This window comes from Erpetoichthys calabaricus, chromosome 3, assembly GCF_900747795.2.
Source record: "Erpetoichthys calabaricus chromosome 3, fErpCal1.3, whole genome shotgun sequence".
NCBI lineage: Eukaryota > Metazoa > Chordata > Cladistia > Polypteriformes > Polypteridae > Erpetoichthys > Erpetoichthys calabaricus.
The window spans coordinates 211,953,050-211,974,797 of NC_041396.2; the positions used below are offsets into that span (position 1 = coordinate 211,953,050).

General features: G+C 36.3%; 1 protein-coding gene across 2 annotated transcripts in view; it reads right to left on the bottom strand.

The window, feature by feature from the left end:
* Positions 1–21,748, bottom strand: part of LOC114648622 (glutamate-rich protein 1) — a 70,274-nt gene that overhangs the window by 36,208 nt on the left and 12,318 nt on the right. For both annotated transcript variants that reach the window (XM_028797762.2, XM_028797763.2), the window contains exons 3-4: positions 8,377–8,514; positions 6,749–6,880 (exon numbers count right to left, since the gene is read on the bottom strand). In XM_028797762.2, coding sequence (XP_028653595.1) covers positions 6,749–6,880; positions 8,377–8,514 — 270 coding nt within the window. The remainder of the gene's footprint in view (positions 1–6,748; positions 6,881–8,376; positions 8,515–21,748) is intronic.

A 21,748-nucleotide genomic window follows, 5' to 3' on the forward strand; every position in this document is an offset into this window, starting at 1 on the left:
TGAAACGGTTTGCGAGCTACAGGTCATTTAAAATCCTGGACAGACACACAAATTGCCACGGTAGCAAATTACAGAAGAAGATTTTACTGTTTAATAATTTATATTTATATGAAATGTGCGTCTTATATATTACTTCATATTCTCATATGATAATGATGTTAATGTTTATATTGATTTCTGTGTTATTAAAACTGCATGTATGTGTGTATATGTATATATATATATATATATATATATACTAGCAAAATACCCGCGCTTCGCAGCGGAAAAGTAGTGTGTTAAAGAGGTTATGAAAAAAAAAGGAAACATTTTAAAAATAACGTAACATGATTGTCAATGAAAGCCCGTTTCACTCAGTAAGTCTTATGTGTGTGTTTATGTATGTGTGTATATATATGTAGATGTGTATATGTAGATATGTATAAATATGTATATGTATATAAATGTTTATGTGTGTGTGTATATTATATATATAATATATATATATATATATATATATATATATATATATATATATATATATATATATATATATATATATATATATAATATATATATATATATATATATATATATATAAATATATATAAAAGACAGCAACAGTTATAACAATGACAACACAATTACATTGACAATCATGTTACGTTATTTTTAAAATGTTTCCTTTTTTTTTCATAACCTCTTTAACACACTACTTCTCCGCTGCGAAGCGCGGGTATTTTGCTAGTATATATATATATATTCATTACATTCGTAATCTGAGTCCTGACCTGAATTGTGTGGGTGGTTACCTACCAGGTAACGCTTGTGGTTGGTCTGCCCTCGGCAAACATCCGCCATGGTGCCCTCTTCAGTTGTGAGAAGCAGATCATGGAATGTTGCATAGATTTACTGTCAAATAATGCAAAGAGTACGAGACAAGTGTTTCGACCTCATTTGGGCTCATCAGGTGTACACACTCTACTGCTCCCCTCTCGGGGATCGAACCTTGGACACCACCCACACAATTCAAGATGTTTTCACGTACATATGGGATACTTTTATGTACATACGGGATGTTTTCATGTACGAACGAGATAAGGGCTATCCCATAATTTTTTTCACTGTGCGGTTCAGAGCTTCTGTACATTTGCCTGTTAGGGTGTTTTTATTTACTGACCAGTAAAGAACCGATAATTTTGAATTTTCAGGTAACTTCTGCAAAAAGATTAAAATAATTTTTAATACTGCTCACACATAAAAATGATAAAATGTCATCTAGTTTCTAATTTTGTTCATTACATTGAAAACAGTATGCATTACTGTACATTTGAAACATAAATTTGAACTAGAACAACAGCAGAATGTTAAAGAAATTGATCACATTAAAACCAAGTTTACTAAGATTATACCCAGTATCTGAAGTGGAAAAAAAAAAGACAGACACAGACACCCCTTGGAGGTTTTAAAGTTCGCTAATAAAGTGTAACAGTGTGAAAACTCAGTGAAACCAATACTCATAACACAAGAACTGGGAATGGCTGGAACAGAGTACTGGTGCATACAGGCCCACTTCAAACACTGATTATACCACATCCAAAACATTATACCTATCAAAAAGACGGTGGCCTTGAGGTTATTCTATGCATTACGCTAAACAATATCTCTGACCATCTGGAGCACAATCACAGTTAACATTTACTTTAACTGTGCTATCCCAAAAACTATTAACACAGGAAGCCCTAATAAAGCTGTGTACTTTCTCCAGTACTGTAATACTTTCATACAAATAAGTTCAAAGTTTCATCTATGACTCAGACCTTTTTTTAAAATGCTGATGATACTTCACAGCATATCAGCCTTCAGAAATGTTTTAATAGGAACACATCAAATTATATTTACTGCTGCTCTTATAAATTTCTCAAAACAAATGTAAGTAAAATTAAAGAAGCAGTCATAAAAAACTGAAAGTACAGGTCATAAACTTTGCTAGGCTGAAAACAATATCCAGACCTTCTCAAATTAAATAAAATTCTGATCCACTTCCTCTTCCCACATATATTCAGGAATGCAGGCTAATGATTAACTGAGACTTTCTTATTGAAGTCTGAGATCGGTAATGAAATTTCAAAAAAGCTTTTTTTTTTTCTTTCTTACATATACTGCATGACTGCAATGTTGACTGACATATTTAACAAATGGTCTGCAGATCTTTCAGTAGACTGTTTTTTCATTAGTCTAATATGTGAGCTTGGCAACATGTACAGTATGCTGAAGGATTTATTAAAATTCAAAGTTAGATTAAAGCAAAGAACAGAATCAGTGGAACAGTTAAAAAACAGTCCTTATGTTAAAAATGATCCTGCTTATTATCAACATTACTAATTCAAATTTAACAGTTTGCAAAAGAGAATAATTTAATTTAGATGCTTTCTGAACCTTCATCCAGACTAGCTAGTATCACATCAGGAATAAGTAAAGATGTTGGAGTTGAGGGGAGTCGCCAGGCAGTTTTAAGAAGGTTTGTAATTTGTACATATAAGGAAGTGAATCTTTTGAAGATTAAACTTGGAGCTTGATTGTTCAAAAGATGCAAATACATTTTAAATACAGAGAGCCCTAAATGTCACAATTCCAAGCTTCTTTACCATTCTGAATACTGCATAGGTTAAAAATGATCCAGCTTCTCTGATTCGAAAAATGTTCTATATTGGTTCCTTATCTTTAGTAAATGGTGAATTGATAACAATTAGTGATGACCTGAGCACTGCACAAAGCACACAAAAAAAGGATTTCCTTTCCACTGCAAATTAAGCAGGTGTAATTTTGTTAGACTTCTGCCAATTTTCAATATTTTATTGTATATTAAAAGCCATATAACAGAATGAAAAACTAGGTAGTGGATTCTGCTTATGATCTCTGTAGGGGTCACCTTTTAATGTGTCCCCATTTTGAGTTTCAGATTAATGATGGTGCAACTGAGCCTAACGTCTTAAAGTAGGATTTGTTCATGTATATAAAGAATGCCCTAAAAGAGATACAGTAATATAAAGTTTAAATCAACTGGAACTGTTACCAACTTGCCTGAAAGTAGACCCATGTTTATTTAACCCAAATGCATAGTGAGCAGGTTGGTAAGAAAGGTTGGAGAAATACAGAAAAAAGAAGCACCTTAGGGTCACCAACTCTCCAAATCTACCATCAGACATTGCCCTCATATCACCAGATTATTTTGAAGGCATGCCAGTAAAAAGCCTTTCTTATCATTTAACAACAAATATAGGCATCTAGAGTTTGCAAAATGTTATTGGAACTTTGACTGGAGCCGTGTTCTATGGTCAGGTGAAATGAAAATTGAGCTTTATGTCAACAAACGCTCAAGGTGGGTTTTGTGTAAATAGAAGGATGGCTAAACAGAAGAGAATTTGATTGCCACTGTCATTGTGGATCTGTTTTTCTTCCAAAGGCCCATGTTAGGGTAAAAAACATCACTGACTCTAGGAAATACAAGGAGATGTAAAATTTAAATCTAGCAGGCTTTGCTAAGAAACTAAAAACTGGGTTGTTGCTGAAACTTCCAGCAGAATAATGATCCAAAACATATGTCCAAATCAACACATAAATGGTTAAAGGAAAACAGAATCAAGCTTCTGCCATAGCCATCTCAGTCTCTGGATGTAAACCCCATTGAAAACCTGTGGGGTGAACTGAGAGTGCACAAGAGAGGACCCAGGTCCCTGGATGATCTACAGATTCTGTAAAGAGAAATGTTCTCAGATTATCTGCGCTATATTTTACAACCTTGTAAGATGTCATAGGAGAAGGCTCAGTGCTGTTTTATTGGCAATGAGAGGTTGTACGAAGTATTAAATGCAGGGGTGCCAATAATCGTGGCACACGTGGTTTTGTAAAAAAAAAAAAGATTATTTCTTGATGAGGACATATGTTTTTCTCAGAATAAATTTACCTCAGTTAAAGGTTTGGTTTGCTCTTGTGTTTTTGCAGTGTGGGATCAAGATAATTCACCAAAAGGTGATTTTTGTTTAATTATTCCTTTTGCTCATCTTCACCAGTGGTGCTGGACAGTACTGTGTATATATACAATAGAATCCAGATCATCCGTGCCCTGATTTACTGAGGTTCTGTTCTATCTGAGAGGAACCTGTAATTGTAATACACTATTTTTCTTATAATTCACTAAAACTTTGCCTTGAATACTGTACCAAACATGTAAAAAATATACTTTTAACCTCAACTGTACCAAACGAGCAGTTGAGGAGCTGGTAACTGTGGTAATGTAGGCATGACTCACTCACCCCTCCCCAACTGCACCCCTCGGTGCATTGTCAGTTAATTGCCAGTGTTGACCAACTACACATGCTCTACTGTTTCATTCACTTAGTAATGAACCCTGTAGATTTAGTTCAACTTATTTAAGTTCATTGTTTTAAATCTTAATTAAAAAATGTAATAAGAACCTGAAACAAATTAAAAATAAATCATAAAGATCCAAGTACAAGTTTTCTTACGCTATAAAGTAAAAAATCATTGATTTAATCATGAGAAATTGACAAGATATTACTATTACACTAAAGCATATACTTACACTGCTAATAAAGAAAAATATTAGTAACATCTGTAACGGAAGCACGTTTTCCTTTTTAACATATTATGAGAGATATTTTATTTCGCCTTTTTATCACTTCACTTATAAGTGATGTGTGTTTAACAATTTTAATTTTCAGCTTTTATTTATAATGCCTGTTACAATATTAATTATATTCATACATGTTTTAAAACAAAATTTCCTTTGATAATCAAAAGTTAATTTGTTGCTGCGAAATAACTAGTCACTAGACAGACTATTTCCTGTTGAGGACAATCTAGACAGAGCAGGACACCCAGCCCTCAACAAACAGTTCCAAACTTCTCTTGGGGTATTTCCAGAAACACCCAGCCCACCTAACATATTTAATTCTTCTGGAATGTTCTACATCTTTCGCTTTCGCCACCACCATCTACTCAAAGCACCATGATGTTCCAACAGTGAAGAATTAAAAGCCAGAAGTCTGCATGTCCATCATCATCAAGTCCTTCCATGAGAACCCTAGACATAAGAGGACTATTTCATTTATGTTAGGTAGAATGCCCAGAGGGGACTGGGCGGTCTCGTGGCCTGGAACCCCTGCAGATTTTATTTTTTTCTCCAGCCGTCTGGAGTTTTTTTTTGTTTTTTCTGTCCACCCTGGCCATCGGACCTTACTCTTTTTTTATGTTAACTAATATTGTCTTATTTTAATTTCTTATGTTGTTATATCTTTTTTTATTTACTGTTCTTCATTATGTAAAGCACTTTGAGCTACTTTTTTGTATGAAAATGTGCTATACAAATAAATGTTATTATTATTATTATCTGTTCCTAGCTCTTTCCCCAGTGCGCCATGCCTGGAGCAGGCCCCTTTGTAAAGTGCTCATGGATCATCCTAACTACATGCCCAAATCATCTCAGATATTTTTTTTATTATGTCAATGTAATTGTTATTATTTTTTTTTCTTAACAATGAATTGGCCTTGTGTAGGCATACACTTGAATGTACAGGTATATTATGAAGGACTAGTTTCCAATCTACCAGAATTTTTTATATTTTTCTGGGATTACTGCAAGCATGGTTTGTAATATTGGCACTGCCATAGTATGAAACACAATGAACTGTCAGAAGTTTGCATGAATCAAAAGAAAGACTTTCGTGAGAGACACCACTGTTAATCAAGAAACATAAAGAAAACAAAATCAATTAAGGAAAGAATTATGGTTGTTGACTTATGTTTCATTTTCTGAAATTGATTCTGGTATGGTAATTGTAACATGGTAAATGATTAGTAACAACATTTGTGCACCAAACATAATTAGGCAACAATTCCTCCAACTAAACCAAAAAAAAAGACCTTAAATATCTATGTTGCTCATTACAATATTTGTTCCCTGGGACCTTCAGTTCAACCCGCCCAACCCAACCCATAAACAAGATACCATGTTATCAGTTACAGTTTTTTCAGTCACTGGCAAACATACCCAAGCTCATACCGGGCCAGTTTGGAATTGCCAAATAACCCAACCTGCACATCTTTGGAAATCAAAAGGTTAGGATACAAATCTTGAGAGAAAAACTGGAGTGTCTGAAGAAATAGCTTCACAGATATGGGGAGAACATGCAGACTCCATGTGTGCATCTACCAAGTCCAGGATTGGAACCCAGGATACTGGGATGGTGAGGGAAAAACGCTACTTGCTCCACCATCATACCAGACTTTAACGTTTCTTTGATTTGCATATATAAAATAAATTGTATAGTTTGTTTCTCCTTATTAAGTATATTTTTGCACTTTTATATTTAAACAAGTCTGTCATTGGAGTTTTTAGTTTAAAATTATCTGCTGCTCTTTTATATTTAAACAAGTCTGTCATTGGAGTTAATTTAGTTTAAAATTATCTGCTTTTTTATTGTTTATTGTTTGCCTATGTTAAATGAATTTCTGTTTCCAGGCATTGCTAAACCAATTACTGTTTTGGATAAATATGTCCTGAATTATTCAGACTGAAATCATTGAAATATTGTTTCTGGAAGATTCATAAATACATATTCAAATTTTCTCATGTTGTATAGATATGATTTCACAGATGCTTACGGTTTTCTTTTTTAATTTACAACTGTATGTTTTACTTTCTCTGTGAAGAAAATGGTCTAGTCTAGCTACAGTCAAATCTTACCTTCTGTGTCTTCTTGACTGGAAGAGTCCTCAGCTGGTGCGTCATTTTCCATTATGCCCAGTTTATAGTCATTAGGTGGTAGACACACTGTGTACACTTTCCTTTTTGTTGAATCACAATTAACAGAGATTTCTAGAAAATGTAGCAAAAGTTGAAAAAATAATATAATTTGTTATTGTGTAGCTTATGAGGCACCTCCAAGAGAATGTTTTAAATTGTGACAAAAAATTTTAAAAGATAAAACTAAAATGTCAAAACCGAATTACTGCAGTCAGAGCCGTATAATAGAAAGCAATAATTTTATAAAGTGTATTTGTAAAGGACATTTCATACAACAAGGAAATCACAATTTCAGTAAATCTGCTCACTGTCACTTGTCAACAGTGAATGTGTAATGCTTAGAAATAAAATTCACATTAACACAAAAAGACAAAAACTCAAAATGCACTAGACAATCAGATAGCATAATTTATGTATTCACCTTAAATGAACAGTAATGTGGAAAAATGACCAAAAGAATATGGGCAGCCATGACTTAGCATACTGAATTGCAAAAAAATGCACACATTGAGAAGGACTCATAGTGGAGTTTGTTCTTAATACAATGCAAGATAATCTCCAAGTGTAAAATGCACGCATTTTAATCTGTTGGAAATGATCTACAATAAATTCTGCTTACTTGTATTTATCATCTGAACCTTACTCCACTGCTGTATTATTAATACAGAAAAATCTCTACGGACTTAAACACTGATACTGTTTTGGAAATATAAGCTTTCAACCTAAACACTTGCATTTGGTCACAACTAAGTTGATTGGGTTCAACTCAGATCCGTGTGGGACATATATTTATTTTGAAAAAGCTAACTGATTATTTCTGGGAAAATTACGGAGTGTTGTTTGATAATGTTGTTAAAATTCTGAAGCAGAATGTGTAGGCTGAAAAAATGGTGATGACTATGCTGTATTTTAAGGCCTTGCAAAACACTATTTGTAAACTCAAGTACTGTGCATGCATTTTTTAAAATGACAAATGCATTGCAAAAATAAATATTCTGTAACAGCAGATATTTAGTGATTTATAAAACTGTATATGCAGAAAATCAACCAGGTTATGTGACCTAAAATTAGCATACCAGGCAAGATGCAGAATGCTGGTGGCTGTTCTAAGCATCTAGGCTGAGTGGCCACAGTTATATGTTGAATAATGCAATCTGAAATGCCAAGTGTCAAAACAGGCAAATAGCAAGATCTCATTTATAAGTGTGAAAAGTTCTGTGTCTTTGACTCACTAACCCCGTGTCCCTTTTTGGCACTCACCACATGCCTCCACTCTAAAGTATTCAAACATACTTACAGACACTCTAGGAGAAACAACAGTATAATGTCAACTAAATAGAGAAAATGTTGTTTGTAGACACTGATGTGAAGAGGAAAGCATACTCTGCCAATTTAATATTTAATATTTTAGAGCATAATTAATAATCATCGCATGCTCTACAAAGTCCCAGAATTTTAAATCTAAACTCAGGTGAGAAACAACATTTAATAATTTTACTCTTTTTATTTATTTACTGTATGTAAAAGAAAATTAGTGAAGAAGCATATAAAACAAACACAGATATTACCTGCATTGCTGCTCTCAGAAGCTACTATTTCAACATCTTTTGTAGTAATATTACATTTTTCTTCATTTGTAGGTTTTTGTGGTGTAACATTCTTCAACTGGAAATGATAAAGTTTCTTCAAAACCTTTTCTTTGAACACTATAAATGAAAAAAAAACTTTTTACAGTTACAGTACATACACTGTTACAGATTCCTTGTATCTAAAACCGAAATTTCAGTTTGTTCAGAAGTAGTATTGTCACGATACCAAAATTTCAAACTTCGATACAAGAAAAGTATTGAAATTCAATGCCATTTTTGATACTAAACACAGTTTAATTTAACTCAAAAATATTTTTATTGTAAAATAAAACCTTTACAACCTTTTTTTAACTCTTGCTGGGGTAGAAAATATACACAATAAATATACAAACCCACGCTAAACAGACTTTTAAATAAAATGAACAGTATTGTACAATGATCTATTGAACAGTAAATAACATTAAACAATAAATAACTAAATTAACAGTAGTGCAATTCTTATGAAATGCAACAACTAAAAAAACAACAAATCAATAGCACACTTTAATCTTATGCATTACAAATACAAACAGTGCAAATTACAATCTCTTTGATCCTTCCAAATTCTTTGCAAGGAAGACTAGCATGTCAATGTGCTCATCTGTGAGGCATACCCTTTTCTGGGCTGCAAATTAGCCCAGACATACTAAAAGATGACTAAGATGAGTTAAGTTTTTCTCGTTTTTTTTTCCCACCACACCAGTGGATCTTCCTCTGCACTAAGTTTAGGCTTCTTCTCGTACACTGTGAACTCATTTGTGAGATGCACAGTTTCAGATGATGCAGGGTGCTGAGACTACTGACTTTGGCTCTTCTTTTCACCCTGAATGTTTGTTAACAGTCCTTTCAGGTCAATTTTGTTTTTCTTTGATGGTTGTTTGGTGCATGAAGAGGGTGTTTGCTGAATTTGGGTTTCCAATTCCAGCAAATGAACAGTTATATAACATTTGCTTGACTTCTTCGTTTAAGACAACAAAACTGTTTTTAAACCTTGGGTGAAGAAATGTTGACATGTTGAGAACAAACTGCAGAGGGTGGTCCTCATACCTCTGTCTTAGGTAATTTTTTTTAATTTTCCTTATGTTAGTCTCAAGATGCTATCATCCTGATAAGCTGTCAAATGGGAAAAAAATCTTCCCATGTTAACAGAAGAACAGAGGAAAGGGTGGTGTGTTTTTCACCACTGAGGGTATCAGTGAAAGAGCTTAATGGACTTAAAACATCTCTTACAGCCTTAAGAACTTTAATGTCAGAGTCTTTTGGTATGCTGTGCCATTTTTTCCTGTCGTCTGCTAGAAGTGAGAAGACAGATTGCTGCTGTTCTAAAAAAAAATTTCCATCATTTCATATGCTGAATCCCAGCGTGTTGCCTGCCATTCATCGTGAATAACCTCCTCTAAGGCTTCCCTTAAGCCTTCTTCTGTGTCTTCAGAGTTAAGCCCAATATAGCCCAAACACCAGCTCTGCATATCCTAGGACTGTGTAATAAACTGGAGAGTTACTGCCATGTATGTTGAGGCAGACCTGCTGGTCCACAGATCAGTTGTGGTTGAAAAGTAAGGCTGTGTAAGACTAATAATTACTTTACTTTTTATTTCCTCATAAAGTGTTGGGATTTCAGTGTATATGAAATAATTTCTTGAAGGAAGACAATATCTGCAATTTACTTGTTAAAAAAGAAACATTTCTAACAATTGCACGACTCTAAACATTTACAACACCAATCTATACAATCTTAAAAGTTTGAATGAAACTGCCCGTAACCAGCAGGTAAAAATAATTGCAGATTGTTGTTTTAACCTGGGAAACACTTAACAAACTACGTTAAAAATGCATGTAACATCTTTACTTAAAACGCAACAGCCACATACATAGTTTTTTTAATTAAAAATATAACAATTACCTCTCGAAACACTCTGTACTGTATTGTGTGCTGGTCTCTTAAATGGTTGGCTAAACTAGTAGTGTTTCCCTCCTTGGTCTGTATTGTGCGGAAGCACAACCTGCGTACAGGTTTACATGAATCGTTGGGTTTACCATGTTCATTTGGCCCAAACCACTAGGCAGACGCTGCTGCAACTGCACTCCTTTTCAATTAATTAAATGTGACGGAAAAAGCTGTGATGCCACTGAGGTAGCCATCTTTGTAACAACGTGTGTAACATACAAACGATGCAATGCGCATGATGTCAGAGGGAATTGGAAGGGGGGCATGTAAAATCGATACCATGAAAAATGAATATTAAAACCATTTTATACATGATGGTATCAATAACATTGATAATTTTCATATTTTTGACAACACTATACATGAGTATTCATTTACTTGTTGTACAAGTAGTAGTAGTACTATTGTCACATATACTACAGAGTACACGGAAATTCTTACGTGCATTTCTGATCAACATGAAACATGAGATGAAGTGTATCAAACTGCATTTTCAGGTGCTCTGTAATGTGGTGGGTTAAGTAGAACAATGGCTACAAATTTTTATTCCAACCATTTTTTTTAACTAGAAGTGCTGCTACTAATCGAGCATGTAATTTAATTAAATGCTTTGATACCACTTTACTCTAATATTACACATTTACTTTCCTTGAAAAATTAGTAAAATGATCTGTGGACCAAAGTGGGATAGGTACCATACTTGTATCATTACACTTCCATAAAATAAATCATGTGAATTAATACATACCAGTCTGAATGTGACAGAAAGTAAAATGCATATTAAACATATGAACATTAAGAAGTTTGACAAACAAAAAGAAACACTTTCAGTTGATCAAGCTTGTTTGTAAATATCTGACATTTTAAACTGACAGCTGTGGCAGGTAGTGTAATTAAATAAGAACTACAATTAAAAATGCTGAAAAACCTCAAATAAATAGCAATTCTTAAAGAAAATCTGTAGTCAAAAGTGTAACTTCTAGTCCTACTGTAAACGTTACTAATAGAGATTAGTCACATTAAATTATTGACAACATTTCAGAAGAAACAAGGATATACACAAGAAAGACCAGATATGGAGAAGGCAGTAAAATCCATCCATCCATCCATTTTCCAACCCACTGAATCCGAACACAGGGTCACAAGGGTCTGCTGGAGCCAATCCCAGCCAACACAGGGCACAAGGCAGGAACCAATCCTGGGCAGAGAATATCAAGTGTTCCACATGAAAAGTATTATTCCAAATTGAAATTCTGAGCAATAAAGCTTATGTTTTGAGATGTATCAAAGTAGTAAAAGACCCTATACAACTTCAGAGTTCTGTGACTATAAGAAAAACTATCGACTGAACAATAATATCTTCATCCCTTCCTAGATGCAGCCTCTGTGGCAAAAAGGCATGACAAATTTCACTCTTGCAGCATTTTCACATAACAACAAACCTGGAGCTAGAAAAAAAAAGCATATGGAAGATTCAAAGAGCAATGTACAAAATATGGTAAGATTTCTATAAATTTCTTTTTTCACTTCAGAGCTACCTGGGCTTTAAAAGAATACTCCATCCAAAAATAGTATTTTTTTATATGTTACTTATCCCCTGTATTTTGCAGTGTTGGCCAAGAAAAAAATACTTTAAAGCAGAATGGAAAAAAGGAAGTTTATGGCATAACTAGCCATGTGCGCCCAACTACGTTGCGTGTGTTAAAGTTGTCTGTGAAGGGCTCCCTGTTTAAACGCGGCTGTCAGTCGTGAACTGGGCCCTTCGTCGCACAGCATTATGATTTTTTATAAGGGAAATAAAATTACAAAACAAAACCCTTGGACATTGATTTGATAGGAACGGCCTACTCGGAATCACTGTCCGAATAGTAATTATGTGGTGGTGGAGGAGCATTTCTGCTTCTCTCCGTTCACAGTCCGTCTCGTTTTCATGACGCTGTTGTTTCCTCTCACGATCTCTTCTCAACCTTTCTCCAATCTCACAGGTTGCTTTGTGGCAATCCAAAGAGTAAGGAAGAACCAATGCTTCTTTCTTGAACTCCAAACGCTGACTGATGGAAAAATCACAGAAGTGTGTCTGACTTATATGTTCTATTTAATAAGGGCGCGCACAAAAAAGGCGAGCTTCAAAAGGGCGACCTCAGTTGGGCGCGGCTAATAAACGCGTTCGTAGATAATTTAGTTCAAATGGCTCTGGAATATGTGAAGAGCAACAAAGGTGCAGATCTACTCGTAGTCGAAGGCTACACATTCAGAAAGGAGAAAACTATCAATGGGAAACACATCTGGAAATGCACTGAATATAGGATTGGAAAATGTTCATCTCGCTTAGAAGTTCATGCATTAATTAATTGGATTTTTTGATATTCTTGCTTTCACCTTTTTATATGTTCAATCATTGCCTTTGGGTAATAAATTTTCTGTAATAATTTTGTTGCGTTTCCCTTTGTTCAATGTGCCCAATTGAGGTCGCCCTTTTGAAGCTCGCCTTTTTGTGCGCGCCCTTATTGAAGGATACCGTGTCAGTTGAACATGAATTCGCGGACAAACAAAGATCAAGATCCAAATGAAGATTATATATAAAGATTAGTTAATTTAAAGCACAACAATTTGTTTAGTTTGAATGTCTGTGTTTCGAGGTGTGACTAGAGTACTACAGTCTTCAGTAGTATAAGCCTGGAGGAGATTCTTAATGCAATGCCTATGTTTTAGCTGTCTCTCTACTGCCATCTAGTGTTTCTTCTTCTAATTCATTCGCGGACAAACAAAGATCAAGATCCAAATGAAGATTATATATAGAGATAGAACTCAGTTGCCAGTGCTGTACCATGGCAAATGAAGTGAAAAACATCCATTGGAAAAAAGGAAAAACATCAGGCATGATCCACATGTCTGTTATCCAGACAAGACACTTGACCGAAATTGGTAGAAGTGGGTCTCCCATATGACTTTAGATTTCCTGTATATACATGCTGATAATTTGAGAATATCTCTATAAAAATATTTTTGCAAAAAAGCATGCATTTTACATGTTTTGAGCATGACGACTGGATAACGGACATGTGGATTATGCAAAATTAGTAATGCAAGTTTCTTTTTCTCTTTATTGTACGGACCTTTTTCATATCATTTGCTGCTGTTCAACACTGTCCATCTTTGAGTTCTGTTATGACATAAACTTCTTTCTCTCCATTCTGCATGAAAACATGGGATAAGTAACATATAAAAAATATCATTTTTGGGTGGAGTATTCCTTTAAGAATAATTTTAAAAGACAACAAAGTTTTTTTTTTTTTTATAACAATAAGGATTATGCGAGCAATGTGTATGATGGCATCATATAAAAAGAAAAAAATACTTCTCAAAAAGGGAAACCTAGATCACACTTTCATAACAAGGTTTTTTTTTTTTTTTATGTCACCTTGGATTAAATGATCAGACATATATATCTTCAGTAACAATAATATTAAAAGTAAGGCTTTCCTATTAGTGTTTATAACATGTTTATAATATGTTGCTCAGAAAATCACAGATTATGCTTTCCACCTACAGCAGGGGTGCCAAACTCTGCAGCGCCACAGTAGCCGCAGGTTTTTATTCAAGCCACGGTTTTAACTAGAAACCTAGTGCTGTTAAAGGAACATACTCCTTTTGTCTTGTTTAATTTAAAGTTTAAGAATCCTTTATTGTATCTTTTTACATTAACTAGCAGGCAAATAATAATGCAATGCAAATCAAGCCAACAGTTTACCAGCTAACTCTGGCTTCTCAAGCTTAGTTATTTGAGCGACATCAATTTTGCTGCAACCAATTAACGATGTTAAAGGCATGGATTATTTAATTTTATAGGTATTTTGTGCACTTACCCAGCCACAGGATACATTTCCAAAACTGTTGATTTTCTTTTTTCTGAGAGCACATATCAGCCTGTTTTATGGCCAAGACATTCACTTTTTTTTCAAATGTTAAATTGAAACATATAATGTATGATGCACTAATAAATGTAATGGGATTAAGATAGACGGTTGTTTGATTGCTCAGTTTGCTTCTAATTATTGTTTGGATACCGAAAACTTTTAAGTTTTTTTTAACTTAAAAAACAAGTCACTTAAAATTAGTGAAAAAGAAGTAGGTTAGGCTAACAGCAGTAATTTGTTACTACTTAAGACTGCAGCCACTATGGTCTTCCATGCTCTGAGTTTGACTCTCGTGATGTACGGCAATAAATGAATATGGGTTAAACTTCTCTCTTTCACAGCAAAGTCTCTGTGTAACATCAGACTACCGGCTTTCTAAGAAAACCAAAGAAATGGCTTCATGACTTGATGTACTTTACAAGAAGCAGCTCTCTCAAAATGTCAATTATATTTGAGAATAAGAAACTTGTTTTTCAGACTGAAGACTGACCTAGTCATATATAGAGAATTGATTGTCTATGGTTAAATTGATTACTGTAAACAGAAAACAGTGTCTTAATGCCTGTTCTGGTGATTACTCTAGACCAAGGGGACCCCAGTCTCTGTCCTACAGTGCCGCAGTGACTATGGATTTTTACAGCAGTCAATCTCTAATTCAGAGTCTGGTTCCTGTTGTTTTATTGATCTGTCAATTTCATTTACTTTTCACTTGCTACTGTAGTTTCTTTAGTTTCCAGGTGGATTCAACATATCCCTGCCATGCCTGCTTTGTTTTTAGAAATTTGAACAAGAGCAGAGGTCAGGGTCAAGATTTTTTTTTTCTTTCATAAAACTTAATTGCAAATTTTGAATGACCTTGCTGAACATTCTCTTGCAGTCCAAACTAATAGCAATGTGCACTGAGCAATTAATTATCAGGCACATGTGTGTTTTCAATTGATTATCATCTTTAAATTAGAAGAGCTTTCTATAATGGAGTCACCCCCAGTTCAGGCCTGGTTCCTGCCTTATGCAGTATTCAATGTTGTCAGGTTGGTTCCAGTGCCCTGTGACACTGAACTGCACTAAGTAGATCCAACAATGGATGAATGGATTTTATTAAAAAAATACAAAATCATAACACTAGTAAAATGTACTTCATTTCTGTCCACAACTATTTTACTTATCACTGCATGCTGTTGCAAATTTTGTTTGTTGTATTTTCTCTATGAGCTTGTTCTCAAAATGTAGCAAAAACAACAGTCTGATACTTTCACCCTGCATTGTTTAAAGACTGCCAGAACATGAAATGTGGTAATTTCTGGGGTGTGATGAGGGGCTGAATGAACAGGTTGGGGCTATATACTGATGTAGCAGTGTGGTATAAATGCTGCTTCACTGGCCATGGACAACTGGTCTTATTGCACGTTCATCATTATGGCATAAATGGAACCAATTTTGTATTAAGTTTAACATACCTTGCCAAGGCAAAATTACTTATTATAAGACTATTTTAAAGTGGTTTGATACATTTCATTTCACTGGTAGTGTTAAGGACGTGTTTCTTGGACCACTGAGAAGTATAGTATATGAACTTTAGAAAATTATCAAAGTGGGGAGACATGCAGTAGCATTAGTATTCAGTCCTTGAAGACAGAGGTACAGTGAAAGTATTACGATTTTACTGCTGAGAGTCTGAGCAAGGATGCATTTAACTGAGTTGTGAAACAGCTGAAGCTGGAAAAGATGGGCAACTGGGAGGAAAAAGCTATAGAAAAAAAACAGGCAGGAGAAAAGTAATGCATGGATAAGAGATATTTTATAGAAGTGGAAGTGACAGACTTTGTACATGTAACATACTCTCTATATTTCTATTGTATAAGAAATGAAAGAATCTGAAAAGGTGTCAAAATCCCACACCAAAAAAAAAAAAGAAGTAAAGGAAAAGGAGTTTATTTTTTTATTATGAAAACATTATGCCATTAGTCTTCTTACCAGTGTCATAGACTTTATACGAAAAAGCACATATAGCTAATGGAATTTTTAACCTATATTTTAATGTGTCTTGATCAAAGAATATTTCAAATATAGAATTTTAGAGTCACAGCTATGGAGACTGTCCGTAACTTTATTGACAGTTGTTTTTTACTCTTACTTCTTAAAGCTTTTTTACTGCAGTCATTACATTTGATTGATCCAGGTTTTGCCAGTGGTTTCTTTCCCTTCAAGTTAGTCTAAAATATATGTTTATATTATGCCCTGTTTTTCATCTAAATAACTGAAGCCCTATTCACAATTTTCCCCTTATATTGCCCTTTAGGCAATTGTAGCAAATGCTATTTTGTTTTGAGGTGCTGTTCCCCAACAGATGTATCAGGCCACCTTCTCACTAAAATGAAACAAATACTGATACACAGATAGTAAAGACTGTGTGGCAGACAGCCAGGGATCTTGCCCCACCGGGACGCCTGGAACCCGGAAGGACCGGGAGAGGGGCAATACCTCCCTCTGGACGTAAGAGGGCAGCCTCCCTGGATTCCATCAGGACCACGGAGCAGGGAAGCTCAGCCCTGTGGGGGTTCGTGGTTGCCTCCAAGGGGCGCCTGGATGGATCCGGAGCCAAAGACATCAGAACTTCCGCCACACCAGGAAGTGCTGCCGAAACAGGAACCATGTAGTACCGGAGTGCTTCTGGGTGCAAGGGCAGCACTTCCGCCACACTAGGAAGTGCTGTCAGAAGACCATTAGCACACCTGGAGCACACCCAGAGTGGGATAAAAGGGGCCGCCTCACTCCATTTGAGGAACCAGAGTCGGAAGGGAGAAGACGGAGCTTGCGAGAGAGGAGTGGAGGCTACTGAAGGGAAGTAAAAAAGGGCCGAGCCTTGTGGTTTGTGCATGGTATTGTGTGTGTGCAGTATTTTCATTAAACAGTGCGTGTTTTTGGAACATCTGGAGTCCGTGTCTGTCTGTTGCTGAGCGAATCTTTCACAACTGAAATATAAAAAGTCACAATAAAATATTTAATTGTAATATCATTGTAACAATTAACCAAAGTATTGTTTCCTATTTATTGGTTTTAAAATTAAGATATTTCCAATTCCATGCTGAGTTACATGAGACATTGACTGTTTTATTACTGTAGAAATAATGAAGTCTCTGGAAGTAATTAGATTGGGGTTGATAGAGTCTAAATCCTTCTAAGGAATGACATTTACAGAAAGCATGCAATTACAGTGATCCCCCGCCTATCGCTGAAGTTACATTCCAGACCAATCAGCGATAGGTGAAAATCCATGATATAGAAAGACCATATAAATAAACATTTTTTTTTATAGTTGAAGCCTTAAAATACCCCTCCCACATGCTTTAAACATATCTAAACTTATTAAAACACACTTTGTAAACACACATGATATGTAGATGTCAGGCTAAGGATATGAGTAACATCTCTCTATTATAAAAAATTTTAACGTCACGCAAGACAAGGCAGTGAGACAGAAGAACAACTTCTGTACAGGCTTTTAAATGATCGACGCACAGAGCGGCAAGCAGAACAGGCACCTTGGCAGAAGCAGCACAAAGCCAGTAGCTGATCCGTCCACTTCTGCTTAGCGTGCGTTCAGCTCCCCCCATTCACAACGCGAGTGGGAGAGACACAAAGTGGCAGGAGAATAGAGCCCCTCTGGGGGGGTTGAGCAAAGCGATTGAGACCAGATCATCTCGGAGAGACACTTTGACGACACGCAAGACTAGACATTGCAACCTTAGGAAGCAAAACCCGTGAGACGGTGACTCTTGCACGTCACGCCCTACTTACAATTTAAAACAAGTTCACTGACATCTAACCTAGCAGTTGTTGGAATGCTTTTGGCAGACAAACTTCAGGTGCTCCCAGCTCTTAAAACAACGACAAGCAGAACATGCAGCTTGCCAGCAGATGATCCGAGCACTTCTCCTTAGCGTGCGTTGAGCCCTCAAACCCCCCCCCCCCCCCCCCCCCCCCCCTTTCAGAACGCTAGCAGCAGAGACGCGAAGTGGCAAAAGGACAGCTGCTGTACAGGCTTTTAAATGATTGACGCAAAGCGCAACAAGCACAACACACAGATGGCCAGCAGCAGCAAGACACCAGCTGAACCGATCACATCTCTTTAGCGTTCGTTCAGACCCCTCATTCACAATGCGAGCAACGTTATGTCCTGCCAGAAAAAGATGTAACCACACCTGGGGCAGGAAATAAAGGACAAACATTGTTTTTACAAAAGTTTTAAAGTAAAAATGAAAATAATGCATATGTAACAATTTCCATGAAAACAACAATTGTTTATCCGGTAAACCAAACCCGGGGGTGGGTGGGCGAAGTGAGCAGGGTGCGGAGCCCCCTAGTAATAATAATAATATTAATGAATCCACGATGTAGCAGGGGCACAATAGCTGAACCGCGATATAGCGGGGGATCACTGTACTGTATATATGAATATACAGGGTAGGATTCAAAAGTAATGAGCCTCATTTTGTTCTGACGTGAACGTACCTCGCCGCGCACCCCACTTGCCAGCGATGCCGACGGTGGGTGTTGGCTTCACAACGCAACGGAGCTCCTACCGCTCCGAGCTTTCGGAGCGGTAGGATCGGCCTTGACGGGAACCCCTGTGCGGTAGTGCGTTACACGGCAAAATGGAAAGTTTGTTAGAGGAACGGTACGCGTTGCAGACGAAGACCATGCTCATTGCCTTCTTCGGAGTGAAGGGGATCATCCACTATGAGTTTGTCCCACAAGGACAGACCGTGAATGCTGCTTACTACTTGGAAGTCCTGAAAAGGCTGAAAATAAGTGTCGCGCGCAAACGAAGGGACATCAAGGACAGCTGGAAGCTTCACCACGATAATGCGCCCAGCCACACCGCCTTCATCGTGAGCGCCTACCTGGCCCGGGTGAACGTTCTGGTGGTCCCCCAGCCACCCTACAGTCCGGACGTGTCGCCTTCTGACTTCTTCTTGTTTCCGTGCTTAAAATCAGCGCTGAAAGGAAAACACTTCGACTCGATCGAGGACATCCAAGCAAATGTCAAGGCAGCCCTTGCAGCCATCCCGGAACAGGCCTATGTGGACGCCTTCGAGTCATGGAAAAGCCGCCTACAAAAGTGTATTGATGCAGGAGGTGCCTATTTTGAAGACTATTAATTAGTTGTACCGATTTGCTCAATACTGTGTTCAAAAATGCCAGGGTCAGCTACTTCAATTTTATCTATGTTTTTATTTGGAAATGAATACTATTTTCTGTCATGGAAGATATTTGATAATATTTCCATTAAAATAGTCAGTTTAACCTCATTTTGTCCTTTCAAGGATAAAACCTTACCATCCTGTAATTGCAAAATCATACACCAGAGCATATGTGGTGTTAAAGGATACTCTCTCTTTATGTGCTGGAAAGCACGTTCAGTTAATAGTGATGCATAGCTATAGCTGACACACATTATTTTAGGTTGTTTAATAATGATGTAAGTTCACAGTTCATACATACAAGCATAAAATGATTACATAATACAAAATATATTAATCAAGGCTCTAAAACACAGTATCAAAAAAAGAAAATGACACTAAGTGCAAGGTGATGGCTCAGAGGCAGAGTTGTTAGCACCACTGCCTCACAGATCTGGCATCCTGGGTGTAAATACCATGTCTGCCTGATGTCTTGTGTGGAATCTGCATGTTTATGCCAATTCTTTGTGGGTCTTCTGTTCATATCACTTAACAACATGGATGTTAAGTTGAATAGTGATTCCAACCTGATCAAGTGTGGATGAGTATGTGTGTGTGAAAGAGCTCTGTTTTTAGACTGTTGCTCTGGTGAAAGCACTGTTCTGCCTTACATCTGATGCTACTACAACAAGCTCTAGTCCAACTTCACCCTGAAATGTACTTAGTGGTTTTTAGGATGTTATGTTACCTATTATTAAGCGCTAGTCTTTTTTAAGATACAAATTCTTTTACATCTTTTATTCTTTTTAACTAATAATTTATGGGTAGAAATATTTTAGGATGGTTTCTAATATAACACCTGTCAAACAAATGCCATCTTTGAGGCTAACAAGGAGTAAAATAATATTTTATAAGATAAGCTCATGGGCCCTTCATGTAAACATAATAAACGTAATCAAATCTATTATATGTACATAGCACAAAGTGCTTCACAGACATGCTCAACAACATAGCTATAACATAACATATTTCATATAGATAGGTCTCTGCAGTATTACCACATTAGAAAGGAACCTTTAGGAAGAAGTACACACTTGGCTCTAATAACTAGTATTTTTCCCTTTGGCAGTAACAACCTAAAGCAGGTATTTCCTTTAACTGTCTACCAGATTCTGACTTAGACTGGGAGAAAGTTTTTCTGATTCATCCATGCAGAATTTCATCTGTTGTGTGATGTCTGAGGAGTTTCTTGCATGCACTAGGGCTGTGCCTTGTACGAAAAATTCACATTGTCATTTCAAATCATTGATGATGCATGATGCCATCTGATGGGGGAGTCGGGATCTTTGTTTTTGAAGTGATGGAGAGATGTTTGCTGATCATGAATAATCAGTCGTTCTACCCATGTACCATAGAAAGCATCTACACGGGGTGGTGAGGTAATGGTGTGTGGGCATTTTAGCTTGAAACTCAATAGTTTTGTTGTTTCGCTGGTTGCACAAGTACCAGCATTTGGCAGTGTTATTACGATAATTGAAAGGTGATTCGTTCAAAGTTCATTTAAAGCTCCTATAAATCAGAGTACTTTATTGCCAAGAAACTCTGAATCATAAAATAGATTTGAATAAATGTATATCAACAGGAAACTAGAAGATCCTAATTATTTTTACTCTCTCAAACATGGTGTCCTCAATTATTTTCTTTTAACCGTCCTCTGAACAAAAAAACTTCATCATGTTTCATTGTGGCTTGGCTAAAACGCATACTGTATTTTGCCTTTTCTTCTTATTCATGAAAACAACATGGTGCAAAAAGTGTATAATGTTGAGTGTTGATTGGTATTGAGAACTTGCAATGAATGATGTGCATGCGGGAGTACAGTGGCACTGTTTTTTTTTTGAAATGTATGGCACCACTGTAATCGGTTTATTTCAGATTTATTATCTCATGTACGCAGGTCAATTACTTTGCTATTTCCCCACTAAAAGTGCCAAAAGTGGAACCAAATTACTGGCAGTACTCTGTTTAGTCAGTATCTAGTTCCACCTCCCAATTCGTTATTACTTTTATATTACAGGGCGGGGTGTGGACTCCCCTTTGGAGGTTGTAGCACATGTATATTAGTAAATGATACTGAAGCTTTGAGTGCCACTGGTAATGGCCCACTTCAGACATTGCTTGCAAGACCAAACAAGCACCATCATGCCACCACTTTCCTTGTCTGGTGCTGGAATCTCACTGCATAGGTTAAATAAACTATAACA